Source organism: Chiloscyllium plagiosum, unplaced genomic scaffold, assembly GCF_037043375.1.
Source record: "Chiloscyllium plagiosum isolate Xiang-an unplaced genomic scaffold, Cpla_swu_hap1 HiC_scaffold_13, whole genome shotgun sequence".
Lineage (NCBI taxonomy): Eukaryota > Metazoa > Chordata > Chondrichthyes > Orectolobiformes > Hemiscylliidae > Chiloscyllium > Chiloscyllium plagiosum.
Genome location: NW_028270151.1, coordinates 33,973,424 through 33,990,493, shown reverse-complemented (window position 1 = coordinate 33,990,493; position 17,070 = coordinate 33,973,424). Strand labels below are relative to the sequence as shown.

Sequence of the window (17,070 nt, the reverse complement as noted above, 5' to 3'; positions counted from 1 at the left end):
TGACTACATTTCTAGTAAACCCCAAACAATCACAGCTGTGACTACATTTCTAGTTAACCGCAAACAATCACAGCTGTGACTACATTTCTAGTGAACCCCAAACAATCACAGCTGTGACTACATTTCTAGTAAACCCCAAACAATCACAGCTGTGACTACATTTCTAGTGAACCCCAAACAATCACAGCTGTGACTACATTTCTAGTTAACCGCAAACAATCACAGCTGTGACTACATTTCTAGTGTACCCCAAACAATCACAGCTGTGACTACATTTCTAGTAAACCCCAAACAATCACAGCTGTGACTACATTTCTAGTGAACCCCAAACAGTCACAGCTGTGACTACATTTCTAGTAAACCCCAAACAATCACAGCTGTGACTACATTTCTAGTTAACCGCAAACAATCACAGCTGTGACTACATTTCTAGTGAACCCCAAACAATCACAGCTGTGACTACATTTCTAGTGAACCCCAAACAATCACAGCTGTGACTACATTTCTAGTAAACCCCAAACAATCACAGCTGTGACTACATTTCTAGTGAACCCCAAACAATCACAGCTGTGACTACATTTCTAGTTAACCGCAAACAATCACAGCTGTGACTACATTTCTAGTGTACCCCAAACAATCACAGCTGTGACTACATTTCTAGTAAACCCCAAACAATCACAGCTGTGACTACATTTCTAGTGAACCCCAAACAGTCACAGCTGTGACTACATTTCTAGTAAACCCCAAACAATCACAGCTGTGACTACATTTCTAGTTAACCGCAAACAATCACAGCTGTGACTACATTTCTAGTGAACCCCAAACAATCACAGCTGTGACTACATTTCTAGTGAACCCCAAACAATCACAGCTGTGACTACATTTCTAGTGAACCCCAAACAATCACAGCTGTGACTATATTTCTATTTAACCCCAAACAATCACAGCTGTGACTATATTTCTATTTAACCCCAAACAATCACAGCTGTGACTATATTTCTATTTAACCCCAAACAATCACAGCTGTGACTATATTTCTATTTAACCCCAAACAATCACAGCTGTGACTACATTACTAGTGAACCCCAAACAATCACAGCTGTGACTACATTTCTAGTGAACCCCAAACAATCACAGCTGTGACTACATTTCTAGTAAACCCCAATCAATCACAGCTGTGACTACATTTCTAGTAAACCCCAAACAATCACAGCTGTGACTACATTTCTAGTGAACCCCAAACAATCACAGCTGTGACTACATTTCTAGTGAACCCCAAACAATCACAGCTGTGACTACATTTCTAGTGAACCCCAAACAATCACAGCTGTGACTACATTTCTAGTGAACCCCAAACAATCACAGCTGTGACTACATTTCTAGTAAACCCCAAACAATCACAGCAGTGACTACATTTCTAGTGAACCCCAAACAATCACAGCTGTGACTACATTTCTAGTGAACCCCAAACAATCACAGCTGTGACTACATTTCTAGTGAATCCCAAACAATCACAGCTGTGACTACATTTCTAGTAAACCGCAAACAATCACAGCTGTGACTACATTTCTAGTGAACCCCAAACAATCACAGCTGTGACTATATTTCTCGTAAACCCCAAACAATCACAGCAGTGACTACATTTCTAGTAAACCCCAAACAATCACAGCTGTGACTACATTTCTAGTAAACCCCAAACAATCACAGCTGTGACTACATTTCTAGTAAACCCCAAACAATCACAGCTGTGACTACATTTCTCGTAAACCCCAAACAATCACAGCTGTGACTACATTTCTCGTAAACCCCAAACAATCACAGCAGTGACTACATTTCTAGTAAACCCCAAACAATCACAGCTGTGACTACATTTCTAGTAAACCCCAAACAATCACAGCTGTGACTACATTTCTAGTGAACCGCAAACAATCACAGCTGTGACTACATTTCTAGTAAACCCCAAACAATCACAGCTGTGACTACATTTCTAGTGAACCCCAAACAATCACAGCTGTGACTACATTTCTAGTGAACCCCAAACAATCACAGCTGTGACTACATTTCTAGTGAACCCCAAACAATCACAGCTGTGACTACATTTCTATTAAACTCCAAACAATCACAGCAGTGACTACATTTCTAGTAAACCCCAAACAATCACAGCTGTGACTACATTTCTAGTGAACCCCAAACAATCACAGCTGTGACTACATTTCTAGTGAACCCCAAACAATCACAGCTGTGACTACATTTCTATTAAACCCCAAACAATCACAGCTGTGACTACATTTCTAGTGAACCCCAAACAATCACAGCTGTGACTACATTTCTAGTGAACTCCAAACAATCACAGCAGTGACTACATTTCTAGTAAACCCCAAACAATCGCAGCTGTGACTACATTTCTAGTAAACCCCAAACAATCACAGCTGTGACTACATTTCTAGTAAACCCCAAACAATCACAGCTGTGACTACATTTCTAGTGAACCCCAAACAATCACAGCTGTGACTACATTTCTATTAAACTCCAAACAATCACAGCAGTGACTACATTTCTAGTGAACCCCAAACAATCACAGCTGTGACTACATTTCTATTAAACTCCAAACAATCACAGCAGTGACTACATTTCTAGTAAACCCCAAACAATCACAGCTGTGACTACATTTCTAGTGAACCGCAAACAATCACAGCTGTGACTACATTTCTAGTGAACCCCAAACAATCACAGCTGTGACTACATTTCTAGTGAACTCCAAACAATCACAGCTGTGACTACATTTCTAGTGAACCCCAAACAATCACAGCTGTGACTACATTTCTAGTGAACCCCAAACAATCACAGCTGTGACTACATTTCTCGTAATGCCCAAACAATCACAGCTGTGACTACATTTCTAGTAAACCCCAAACAATCACAGCTGTGACTACATTTCTAGTAAACCCCAAACAATCACAGCTGTGACTACATTTCTAGTAAACCCCAAACAATCACAGCTGTGACTACATTTCTAGTAAACCCCAAACAATCACAGCTGTGACTACATTTCTAGTAAACCCCAAACAATCACAGCTGTGACTACATTTCTAGTGAACCCCAAACAATCACAGCTGTGACTACATTTCTAGTAAACCCCAAACAATCACAGCTGTGACTACATTTCTAGTTAACCGCAAACAATCACAGCTGTGACTACATTTCTAGTGAACCCCAAACAATCACAGCTGTGACTACATTTCTAGTGAACCCCAAACAATCACAGCTGTGACTACATTTCTAGTGAACCCCAAACAATCACAGCTGTGACTACATTTCTAGTAAACCCCAAACAATCACAGCTGTGACTACATTTCTAGTGAACCCCAAACAATCACAGCTGTGACTACATTTCTAGTGAACCCCAAACAATCACAGCTGTGACTACATTTCTAGTGAACCCCAAACAATCACAGCTGTGACTACATTTCTAGTAAACCCCAAACAATCACAGCTGTGACTACATTTCTAGTGAACCCCAAACAATCACAGCTGTGACTACATTTCTAGTAAACCCCAAACAATCACAGCTGTGACTACATTTCTAGTAAACCGCAAACAATCACAGCTGTGACTACATTTCTAGTGAACCCCTAACAATCACAGCTGTGACTACATTTCTAGTGAACCCCAAACAATCACAGCTGTGACTACATTTCTAGTGAACCCCAAACAATCACAGCTGTGACTACATTTCTAGTAAACCCCAAACAATCACAGCTGTGACTACATTTCTAGTGAACCCCAAACAATCACAGCTGTGACTACATTTCTAGTAAACCCCAAACAATCACAGCTGTGACTACATTTCTAGTAAACCGCAAACAATCACAGCTGTGACTACATTTCTAGTGAACCCCTAACAATCACAGCTGTGACTACATTTCTAGTGAACCGCAAACAATCATTTCTATCAATACATCACCCTAAAGAAATGTTGCACTGATACAGATACATTCTTTTTTTTTTAATAATGGACGAAACTAGTCTCAAAACAAATCACTTTTACAAAATGCTTGAAGCTTTTTGTAAATTCATCTGACTCATCACTTTTCAAGAAATATACATTGTGGAAAAATATCTCATTCAGATCAGGTGCTAACTATATGATTATATGCTAAGTATAGATGATAAAGAGGTCATGGTCGAAACATTGACTCCCCTCTTCTTCGGGTGCTGCCTGACCGGCTGTGCTTTTCCAACACCACATTTTTTGACTCTGATCTCCAGCATCTGCAATCCTCATTTCTCCTAACAACTCTTGTCATCAACAACATGATCAATTGATTGAATTGAATGCAAGGAAGATTTGAATTATTTTGCACAACTTATGAATGCAGTGAGCTTTACACAGTTTTAGATTACTTACAGTGTGGAAAGTGCCCTTCGGCCCAACAAGTCCACACCGACCCTCCAAAGCGCAACCCACTCAGACCTAATCCCCTACATTTACCCCTGCCTCTAACACTACGGCTAACTTAACATGGCCAATTCACCTAACCTGCACATTTTTTGACTGTGGGAGGAAATCACACAGGCACGGGGAGAATGTGCAAACTCCACACAGTCAGTCGCCTGAGGCGGGAATTGAACCCAGGTCTCTGGCGCTGTGCGGCAGTAGTGCTAACCACTGTGCCACCGTGCCGCCCACTAAAGTTTTGTTGACATTTTTTTTCCTTAGAGTACGTGACATCTCCTGGGACCTCTGAAGGAACCACTTCAACAAAGGTGACCAGTATTGTTACTACTTCTACAGCATCTACAAAACCAGAACCAACAGGTAGAATTTATGCAATCCAGCTGTCAAACATTGTAGACTGAATAAATTACAAGTGTTCATCGTATTTTCTATCATTAAGCAAACTCCAAACAATGGGTTTAACACTGTAACATTAAAAACAGAATCATGAATATAAACCAACTAATTTTTCATATTCTGGAATGGTAAAGTTAGCTTTATAGTCTTTTTAAAAAATAAACTTGCAACTTTTCATAAAATGTAATGCACATACTTTAGCATTCAGATGGGGTGGCATAGTGGCTCAGTGGGTTGCAATGCTGCCTCACAATGCCAGGGACTCAGGTTTCATTCTATCCTCGGGCGACTGTCTGTGTGGAGTTTGCACATTTACCCCGATTCTGTGTGTGTCTCCTCCGGGTACTCTGGTTTTCTCCTGCAGTCCAAAGATATGCAGGTTAGGTGAACTGGCCATGCTAAATTGCCCACAGTGTTATGTGCATTAGTCACAGGGAAATGGGCATGGGAGGGTTATCCTTCGGAAGGTCTGTCTGGACATGTTGGGCCAAATGGCCTGTTTCCACACTGTAGGGAATCTGGTCTAAGATCAGTTGGAACATATGAATCGAATGTTCTTGTGTTGATCATGCTTTTCTTTCAACCCATTGAACCGATTTCCTCATTTGATGTGGGTGCACAGCTACAGCATTGCTTTTTTTCACTGATTACACTTTTTAACATTAAAGCTACATCATCATCACCTTCAACATCAGAGGAAAGTACATCTACAGAACCATCAACATCTGTAACCACATCATCGTCAACAGGTATTTGCAATGCTACTCAGTTATCAATGTTCAAACTGTCTCTAATAAACCATATTTTCAACAAGCCGCAGACAATTCCTACTTTTATGTTGAGATTAACAATTATGAAATTTAAAAAATGACATTTGTGCTTGCAAGGTTTCATCACTATTCAGAGCCTTACAAATTGAAAACCATAATACCAGTTCTAGAATAAATATTATGAGCATATTAAGAAATTTCAACATGCTTTTGCTATCTCACAGAATAAATTGAAACTCAGAAATGACAGTTTTGGTTACGTTTTTGTAAAGTATCAACAACCACTGTGTCAATCATATTTGGTGCCTGAGAAAAAGTATTCTCAGAGACATATTCTTACTACTTTTTATAACTGATAAATCTCACCTCATGATAGTTTATGTTTGGAATTTATGTTCTAAAATTTGTCTAGAAAATTTATGTTACACGTCACTGATCATGGAAGATCGATTATTGGGGAAGCATTAGCATCTTATTTACATCAAATAAAAATATATGATTTCCTAATAATTGTTACTATCAACAGTTTACATGGAGACTGCACTGGCTAATACTTACTCACTCTTAACTCCCAAACGTCTCAGTTCAAGGCTTGATCATTCAGAATCAACCATTCAGGTTTAAGTTCCAACAAAGTTAATGAGTCAATTGTCAGTCATCATTCACTGGTGCATTCTCCATGTCAACACCCCTATCAATCACACTCCACTTCCAAACAATCAGTTCTCTTAGATCATATAGCAAAGCACTTTCATTTTATACAATCCCTACAGGATGGAAGCAGGCCATTTGATCCCTAGAGTCCTAAACCTTTGGAACAGCATTCTGGCCAGACCCAGCCCCTACCTTATTTCTGTAACCCTGCATCTTCCATGGCCACTACACCTAATCTGCACATCTTTGAATCGTGGGAGAAAATTATGCAGAAATGTGCAAACTCCACAGTCAGTCACCCAAGAGTGAAATTGAACCCAGGTCCCTGGCACAGTGAGGCAGCAGTGTTAGCCATTGAACCACCATGCACCTTTGGCCTTTCTTGCGACTTGACTTAATGAGGTGGAGTATGAAGAGCTTTGGCTTTTTCAGCAATACTCAAGTTTATAAACTTTGTGAAGGCCATCTGTGTTTGCAGGATTTCATTTCTGTTCATAGCCTCATAATTTACTTACTATTATATCAGTATAAGAACATAGTTAGAAATTTCAACAAGTTTACATCCCTTTCAAATTTTCAAATGTAGTTTTGCAATCTTGCAGAATGAATTGAAATTCAATGATATGTTTGTTGGGACAGACTGGAGGATAATCTTGGGGTCTGGAGCTGGTAGCCAGATTGGGTCAGGTTTAAAGGGTAATGAGGAGGTGAGAAATTGTATCTAATATATGTCCTAGAAATAAAAGCTCAGTGTACCCATTCACCACACTATCTTCTCTCCTTTGTTTAGTTTTATTATAACTGTTCAAAGAATGTTCTTAATCTTTTCTGTGCAGTTGTGCGGAATATGACAACATCTAGTGCATCAACAAGGTCTACATCATTTTTGCAAGAATTTAGCACTCTGTCTTCAACTATTGAAACATCTACTCTTAGCTCCACTATTATCATTAGCACACAGTCTCTGTCTACTAGCAGATCAACAATGGTGACAACAACATCACCATGCCGTGAATTTACCGATCAAGGTAATGTTGCATTTATTTCCCATATAAATGATTGTTCAGCATTCCAACTCTTTGCCCCGTTGTAGATTTCCAAGATAAAGAGACAACCAAATCGACATAGCTCCTTTTACCCCAAATCATAAAGAGAAATTTCAATTTCGCAGCTGTCCAGTGCCAAATCAAAAAATGAATACCTGAGTATATCTCTAACATCCAAATTGGACCAAATCAAAGCGTTTTTTATAGGTCTGCTTTTTATCGCTGGAACCTCTGCCTACCTTCTGACCATTTATCTAAAACTCTTGGGATAGAAATTTTACATGAATGATAATGCTAACTATTGCATCCACTGCCTTTTAGTAATTTCTATTGAAGTCAGCAGAGTTCACGATTGGATAATGAGTCCAGCTGATATCCTGCTGTTATTGCACCATCCAAGATAAACTTTGAAACCTTTATCTTACTGATAGCTTCAATGGGAAATCTAACAATACACCAAGTCCCTCTCCTGCACAATTAAAAATTATTAACATGATTAAACATGACAACAGTCTCTCAACTGAAGAGCTGTATTCATCATGATGACGTAAATGAGACCCAATCTGTGATTTTTATCCCAATGGTGCCTCACATTACAGTACAAATGATATAATATTGTTGAAACTGTTTTAATAAATGTTGCCCATTTGAATGGACAGCTACATTCTCACCTGAAACAGATGACAGCCTCACTGAAATAGGTGTCTGAGGAGAGTAAAGTTTAGTTAGGAGCCTAACAGGGGCTCTCATTGCTACAGTGCAGTGTCTCTAACCTCTGGGCCAAGAGACTCAAGTCCCATCTGTTCCAGAAATGTGTAATAATATCACTGAACAGGTTGATGAGAAATATCGTTTTAGAATTTCAGTGTGATATTGTCTTTTACTAGTCTTCCTAGCAGGGTCAAGATTTAAAATTTGCCCTCGTTACCACTATAAAGCAAGACATTCAGCCCTTGTCTCATCTACATAGCTCCTATTTTCCAATGAGGACACTAATATATTGAAGAGGTCTAATCAGTTTGATAGATATAAATTATCTTCCAGAAAGCCACACTGAACCCCTCTTTATTTTTCTAGGTGCTCCTTATTGAAACCTTCAGGTTGCCCTCAGTTAATATATTACAGATATCAGGTTTACAGGAATTTTACAGCTACTTAATGACTGTTTTGTATAATCTGTTTCTCCTCCAGTTCTCACCATCTATCAGTATCTAAATGAACTCTGAAATACCACTCAGGAGATATATAATTTAATCTGTCCATTCACAAGTACCTGTTTGTACAATACTTCTCAGCTATAATTATTGCCCTTTTTGCACCATCCTTTTGTGCATGGCTATTTCATTGTTAATTTAAGTTGTTCTCTTTGAAATTTTATCTTAGATCTTGGAAATGTTACTGCAGAAAACGTCGGAAACAGGAGTTTTATCCTAAAGTGGTCAGATCAGACCCTGGAATTGTGTGGAAACTATAGTGTTGAGAAATCACCTGAAGATGGATCATTTCTTTGCACTTTCAACTTCAGCAATAATGTGTGTAATTTTGTGGAGTTAAGCCCAGGTCAAACCTATACGCTGAACATTCACTTCATCGATAAAGACAACAAAATTCTGACACGTACTTTAAGTGTTACTACAGGTAAAGATATACAGTAAAATCTAATTGCCAAATTTCTAAAACTTCTAGGATAAATGCCTTAATAATAATGTGGAGGTAGGAAGGGAGCAAGATGAAAAGGTTAGCTGCTGGGAGATCCCAGGAATAAGAGTTTTCAGGAGGTTCAGTCCATTTTACCAGTAAGCCAATGGTATCAATTTCCTAACCATGGAAGAGGTCCTAGAATTACTGGGTGCATTGGTGGTCATCTTACAAGATTCTACAGACCCTGGAACAGTTCTTAAGGATTGAAGAGTAGCTATTGTAATCACACTATTTTAAAAAATGGAGTTTGAAAGTAAACAGGAATTATTAGATTGGTTATCTTAGCATCGGTTGTGGGAATAAATGCTGGAATCCCATTATAAAAGATTTAATATCAGAGCATTTGAAAAACAATAGCAGATCATACAGAGTCAGCATGGATTTATGAAGAGGAAATCATGCTTGAAAATTCTAGTGACATTTTTACAGATATAATTAGTGGAAGTTCATAACAGGCAGGCTGTGGATGTGATTTACTTGGACATTCAGAAGGCTTTCAATATGGCCCTGCATAAGAGATTAGGATATAATATTAAAGTGCATGCAATTGGATATAGAGTTCTGACATGGGTATAGAACTGGATGGCAGACTAAGAACAAAGACGAGAAATCAAAGGATTGTTTTCCAAGTGGTAAGCAGTGACTCGAGGAGTACTGGAAGGAACTATGCTTGGATCCTAGCTGTACATAATATATATTAATGATTTAGAAGAGAGAACTAAATGCAATAACTCAAAATTTTCAGGTAACTCAAAAATGGATGTGAGGGTGAAGTGTGAGGCATATGCAAGGATTTGTGATTTGGACAAGTTAAATGAGTTGGCATATGAAGTATAATGTCAATAGATGTGAGATTTTGGTTGAAAAAACAGGAAGACAGATTATTATCTGAATGGCAATTGATTGAAAAAGGCAAAGTACAATGAGACCTATGTGTTCTTGTACACCAGTCATTGGTCTTCATAGCAAGAGGTTTCAAATATTGGAGCAATAGTGCCTTGTAACAATTGTACAGCGATTTGGTGAGACCATTCCTGGAGTATTGTGTGCAGTTTTGATCTGCTCCTCTGAGAAAGGATGTTCTCGCTACGGAACGAATGCAACCCAAGGGTTACCAGGCTGATTCCTGGGATGGCAGGACTGCCATATGAAGAGATACTGGATCAGTTAATACTACATTCACTGTAATTTAGAAGAATGAGAGTGATCTCAAAGAAACGTATAAGATTCTAACAATGATTGGGAAATCCTGAACTCAGTTTAAGGAAACAGGGTAGGTCATTCAGGACTTCGATGAAGAGAAATTTCTTCATCCAAACAGAATGATAAGTCTGTGGAATTCTCTGACACACATAGCAATTGAGGCCAAAACATTGAATATTTTTAAGAAGGAGTTAGATATATAGTTCTTAGTGCTAAAGTGATCAAAGGATATGAGGAGAAAGCAGCAACAGGGCACTGAGTTATATCATTAGCCATGATCATACTGAATAATGGAGCAGGCTCAATGAGCCAAAATGGCCTACTCCTACTCCTATTTTCAATGTAACAATTAGTATTGAGATGTGGCTGGCAGGTCAGAGTGGAGTTACAGACTTCAGACTTCAGACATCAAGGAGGTAGATGAATATCATTGGTTGAGGGTAGAGATCGAGACTCAGGCGATTAACATTGGAGGGCATACACGATTGGAGGGGTACCTGATTGTAGAGGGGTCAGCACTTCTGCTCTTTAGAAAATCTTGGCTCCCATACCGAAAAGACATTTAACTGTTCATACCATCCTTCCTTCAGATGTCAAGTTTCCTGAGCTCTGGAAACACAGACTCCATGAATTAAATGTAAATCTTTGATAAATGGTCTCCAATATATTTTAAGAATGCCCTCATCTCCAAATAGTAGATTAGTAGCCCTTCCCTTTTCAGACAAATGTAGATATTTCAGAGGCAAACTGGGCTCAGATATACCATTTTCTTTATTTATTTAGTTAATGTCGTACAGTTATACTTACCATCCTATAAAACGTTATTGTGTGAATTATTTTCCTTAATGTAGTACCAGCATTTGTATCGAATGTCACATTTCCATCGAATGGAATTCGAAACACTTCTCTGACAGTTACCTGGACAGCAGCAAAAGGGCATCTACTGTCATACATCGTTCAGTTAACATCACAGTTTAATGAAGAACAGAAAATTGATGTACAATCAAGCCAAACTTTATCTGTTGTGTTTTCTGATTTACAACCTGGACGTACTTATACTATTACTGTGATAACAGTGACAAATGGCCACTTGACCAATAAGGGAGTGACAGTCAAGCAGAATACAGGTATTGATAACTACTGTCATTGACTTAAAATAAATTGTAAGTAAGTTATTGTGAAATAATGAAAATTACCTCTGGAATGTTTGATGTCAAGAAGCCAGCCGATGACTCCAATAGTTACTGATCATGCTTTAAAACTTGATGATTTAAGTTGTCAGTTACAATTATTTTCCAAAACCCATTAAAGTGTGCGAGGAGGATGGAGAATGTTCACATAGCCACCATTGGAGGTGCCTCAAGAACAGGAACTCACACAGTCAATATGCAGCTGAATTTGAACTTAAATGGCTCCAGAAGATTTCCCAGTCCCAGTCAGATTATCATACAATTTGTGGAGCGAGTCACATGCTCAAAGTTATGTTTCATGCTGGATTTTTACTTGTGAGACAGGAAGATTGCAGAGTCACAGTATTTGTTAGCCCATGGACATTGTTTACTGTTTCATCATATCACACATTTGTACAAACTTTGTTTTCTCATAGTTGAACTGTAGCTTGTGTAAAATTTTAGATTCTGATGAATGTAGCAATGGTGAAAATCAATGCGATCAGGTTTGCATCGAACGCAATAAGTTTGAAGATAGTCGAGGCTATGAATGCAGTTGCGAAAGTGGATTTAAATTGGATTCAGACGGAAGGAAATGCACAGGTAAGAAAGAAAGTACAAGTCCTTTGCTTGTAATAATTATCATGCAGTTGTATATTTATAAACGTACCATGTGCATTACATTTGCCAATTGATCAATGCTCAGATGCAATTGCAACAGGCTTCAGACTTGATACTTTCTACAGTTTACTGTTAATTTTCACCTACTGAATGGAAAAATTAAAACGTTTGTCATTTTTAAGACTTTAGACAAAGTTAAAATATTTATTTAAATATATAATTTTCAATTTAACAATAATTTTAAAATTTATCGAGACATGACTATGGGAGTTGCCAAGATGGGTGGGGATTTCCATTTTTGATTAAGGCAATTATCATAGCAGTTCTCAGAGAAGAAATAACTGCAGAATCATCCAGTGAGGCTTTGTGGGGCGGCAAGGTGGCTCAGTGATTAGCACTGCTGCCTCACAGTGCCAGGAACCCAGGTTCGATTCCAGCCTCAGGTGACTGTCTGTGTGAAGTTTGCACATTCTCCCCATGTCTGCGTGGGTTTCCTCCGGGTGCTCTGGTTTCCTCCCACAATCCAAAGATGTGCAGGTTAGGTGAATTGGCCATGCTAAATTGCCCATAGTGTTGAGGGATGTGTAGGTTAGGTGCATTAGTCAGGGGTAAATGTAGGGAAGGGGAATTGGGTATGGGTGGGTTACTCTTCGGAGGGTTGGTGTGGACCTGTTGGGCAAAAGGGCCTGTTTCCACACTGTAGGGACTCTGATTCTAATAAATAAGAAGGGAATGATGACATTATTGGAGCTGTACTATAGGCTTACAAATAGTCAACCCAAATTAGAGGAACAAATATGCAGGGAGATTGGGGATGACCTGCAGGAGCAACAGGGTTGTCATAGTAGGGGATTTTAATTTTCCTAACATAGACTGGGATTGCCATAGCGTTCAGGGTTTAGATGGGGTGGAATTTGTTAAGTATGTTCAGGAACATTTCCTCAAGCAGTTTGTAGAGGGTCCTACTCTGAAAGGGGCAAAACTTAACCTCCTCTTGGGAAATAGGGCAGTGCAGGTAAGTGGGTGACAGTGGGGGAGCACTTTGGGACCAGTGAACATAGTTCTATTAAAATAGTTATGGAGAGGGACAAAACTGCTCTATAGGTTCAAGTGCTGAACTGGGACAAGGCAAATGTTGATGGAATTAAACAGGAACTTGCAGGGTTGATTGGAGTAGTTTGTTTGCAGGCAAAGGGACCTCCGGCAAGATGGAAGCCTTTAAAAGTGAGATTGCTAGAGTTCAAGGTCTATATGTTCCTGTGAGGTGAAAGACAAAGTTGACAGGAATAGGGAGCCCTGAATGACAAGAGGTACTGAGGCTTTGACCAGAAAAATGAAGGAGACATGGCTCAGGTACAGGCAGCTGATATACCTGGAGGTATATAAGGGATACAGGAGTTTACTGAAGAAGGAAATCAGAAGGGTGAAAAGGAAGCATGAGATAGCTTTGACTGAGAAGATTAGAGTGAATTAAAAGAGGTTCTTCATGTATATTAAAGGAAAAAGAATAACGAGAGAGAGAATGGGACCTCTCAAGAATCAAAGTGGACATGTATGTGTAGAACCGGGTTCAATTCCTGCCTCAGGCAACTATCTGTGTGGAGTTTGCACATTCTCCCCGTGTCTGCGTGGGTTTCCTCCGGGTGCTCCGGTTTCCTCCCAAAGTCCAAAAATGTGCAAGTTAGGTGAATTGGTCATGCTAAATTGCCCGTAGTATTAGGTGAAGGGGTAAGTGTAGGGGAATGGGTCTGAATGGGTTTCTATTCAGAGGGTCGGTGTGGACTTGTTGGGCCGAAGGGCCTGTTTCCACACTATAAGTAATCTAATCTAATCTAAACCGCAGGAGATGGGTGAGATCCTCAATGAGTATTTCTTCTGTTTCTTGAGAAGAAAGACATGAAGATTTGGGAACTTGGTGAAATTAGTGATCATACCTTGGGGAAAATCTATATCACAGTAGAGGAGGTATTGGACATATTAGAATGTATAAAGTTGAATAAATCTCTGATCCTAACCAGAAATATCCAAGAGCCCTGCAAGAGGCTACAGAGGAAATGGTGGGGTCCCTAGTTGATATTTCTGTGTCATTGTTAGCCACTGGTGAGGTGCCAGAAGGTCCCAGAGAGTTCTTAATGTTGTGCCCTTATTCAAGTAGGGCTGCAAAGAAAACATGGGAACTGTTGATCAGTAAGCCTAACATCTGTGGTAGGTAAGTTACTTGAGAAGATTCTGACAGAAAAGATATACATGCATTTAGAAAGATAGGGTTTGATTAGGAGTAGTCAGCATGGCTTTATGCATGGGAGATCATGCCTCACAAATTTGTTAGAGTTATTTGATGTAATGACCAGGAAAGCTAATGAGGCACGATGGTGACATAGTCTATATGGAATTCGGTAAGGCCTTTGATAAGGTTCCCCATGGTAGGCTGCTCAGGAAGTATAGACGCATGGAATCCAGGGGGAGCTGGCAAATTACATATACAATTGGCTTGATGGTAGGAAGCAGAACGTAATAGTGGAAGGATGTTTGTTCACTGGAGGTCTGTGACTAGTGGAGTGTCTCAGGGATCAGTGCTGGGCCCATTGCTGTTTGTGATCTATGTCAATGATTTGAATGAGAATGTACAAGGCATGATTAGTAAGTTTGGAGATGACACTTAAATAGGTGATATTGTGGACAGTGAGGAAGGTTACCAGAAATTGCAGCAGGCCTTTGATCAGCTGGGAAGTGGGCCAAGAAATGGCAAATGGAATTTAATGTGGATAAGTGTGAGATCTTGCATGTTGGAAAGTCAAATCAAGGTAGGTGTTTCATGGTGAATGGTAGGGCCTTAAGGAGTGTAGTGGTACAGAGGGATCTTGGAGTTCAGGCGCACAGTTCTCTGAATATGGAGTCACAGGTAGACAGGATAGTGAAGAAGGCTGTTGGCATACTGGCCTTCATCAGTCAGGGCATTGAGCGTAGAAGTTGGGAAGTTATGCTGCAGTTGTACAGGACATAGGTGAGGCCACACTTGGAGTATTGCATTCAGTTTTGGTCACCTTGTTATAGGAAGGATATTATTAAACAGGAAAGAGTGCAGAAGAAATTTACAAAGGTGTTACCAAGACTCAAGGGTCTGTGATTTAGGGAGAGGTTGGACAAACTAGGACTTTTTTCTTTAGAGCATAGGAGACTGAGGGGGGATCTTATAGATGTGAAAAACATCATGAGAGGCATGGATAAGGTGAATGCACTTAATCTTTTTCCCGGAGGTGGGGAATCAAGGACGAGAGGGCATCAATTTAAGGTTAAAGGGGAATGGATAAAAGGGAACATGAGTGGCAACTTTTTTACGCAAGAAGATGTTATACATATGGAATGAGCTGCCAGTGGAAGTGGTTGAGGCAGGTAAATTAACAACATTTAAACGGCATTTGGACAAATACATGGAGAGGAAAGATTTGGAAGGATATGGGCCAAGTACGGAGAAATGGGGTTAGAGTGGATGGACATTTTGGTCAGCATGGACCCATTTGGGCCAAAGGGCCTGTCCCCATGCTGTAGGACTCTATGACTTAATATTTGTATTGAAATATTGAGTCCATCCATGGTATGTTTCTTGGGGAAGAAGAAAAATAGGCTACCAATTCACTAACTTTATGTGCTCTGAGTTTCCTCATTTCCCCTCCCCCCACCTTGTCTCAGTCCCAACCCTCGAACTCAGCAACACCTTCCTAACCTGCATCTTCTTCCTGACCTCTCCGCGCCCACCCCCACTCCGGCCTATCACCCCCTCACCTTTACCTCCTTCCACCTATCGCATTTCCAACGCCCCTCCCCCAAGTCTCTCCTCCCTACCTTTTATCTTAGTCTGCTTGGCACGCCTTCCTCATTTCTGAAGAAGGGCTCATGTCCGAAACGTCGATTCTCCTGCTCCTTGGATGCTGCCTGACCTGCTGCACTTTTCCAGCAACACATTTTCAGCGCAGATATAACTAACCCAATATTTTTAAACTGCTTTTCTTAAAACTTTGGAGCTGATATTTCCCGAAAGAATTTCAGTATGACCAATTCATGGTGTATCCCTATCTCCAGTGCCACTGTGTATGCATCCCGATGGCACCGTGCTGCTACTCTAAATTTTATAAATGGATGTATTTTGAAATGAGATGTCAAAGCTGTTAGATTTTGGTGCATTTAAGTTTTACTGCTGCCGTAACAACATTGCCAGTGACAATCCTTGCATCCAGCTTTGCTAGAGCACAAATTGTAGAAAATACATGGAGTGGGCCAAATGGCTTCCTTGTGCTCTGTAATAATTATATGATTGTGTGATCTCAAGAAAATAGCTGATTTTCCTGTTATTGCAATAAAAACCACCCCAGTGTCAGCAAATACATCCTACAGTTTTCAATCATATTCAGTCACAAATCCCAGTAGGGCACAGATCTTTAAACTAAGGAGCTTATGGAGCTCATAGGGAAAATTTAATTTCCATGTTTGTGATATTGTTTAACAGAGTTTAGCCTGAGTGAATGTAAAGATATCAAATTAATAAAAAAAAGTCTTCACATATCAGTGAAACTTAAGAAATTAGATTATTGCTCAATGTTAAAAAGCAATTATTATACACATTAGTTAGTGTCCATGCTAATCAATTCAAGATGTTTATTTATTTATATCAATATTATGATTGTGTGCTGTGGTTCCAAGGATTAGAAATTTCAGTTATGCTAATTTGAAGAAGTTCTGACTGTTTTCCTTAAGAGGTGAAGGCTAAGAGGAAGTTGACTTATTTGAAGTTTTTGAATTCATAAGAGATAAGGACAGAGTAAACCAGGAGAAACTGTTCCTGCTCATTAAAGGAACAAGAATGAGAGAGCTTAGATTTAAACCACTTAGTAAATTAAGTAATTGCGATATGAGAAAAATATATTTTCACACAGTGAGTGGTTTGGTTCTGGAATTCCTGGAAATTAGTGGATACTGATTCAATTGAGGCATTCAAGACAGTAGTAGCTGATTTAAACAGAACTAATATCCATGGTTATGGGGTGTTATGGCGA

General features: G+C 39.5%; 1 protein-coding gene across 1 annotated transcript in view; it reads left to right on the top strand.

Annotated features, from left to right (window-relative positions):
- LOC122556387 (uncharacterized) overlaps nucleotides 1-17,070 on the top strand; it is a 237,644-nt gene that overhangs the window by 40,615 nt on the left and 179,959 nt on the right. The window contains exons 14-19 of the mRNA XM_087993952.1: nucleotides 4,721-4,819; nucleotides 5,524-5,604; nucleotides 7,116-7,307; nucleotides 8,709-8,963; nucleotides 11,081-11,356; nucleotides 11,864-12,001. Of these exons, the coding sequence (XP_087850078.1) occupies nucleotides 4,721-4,819; nucleotides 5,524-5,604; nucleotides 7,116-7,307; nucleotides 8,709-8,963; nucleotides 11,081-11,356; nucleotides 11,864-12,001 (1,041 nt within the window). The remainder of the gene's footprint in view (nucleotides 1-4,720; nucleotides 4,820-5,523; nucleotides 5,605-7,115; nucleotides 7,308-8,708; nucleotides 8,964-11,080; nucleotides 11,357-11,863; nucleotides 12,002-17,070) is intronic.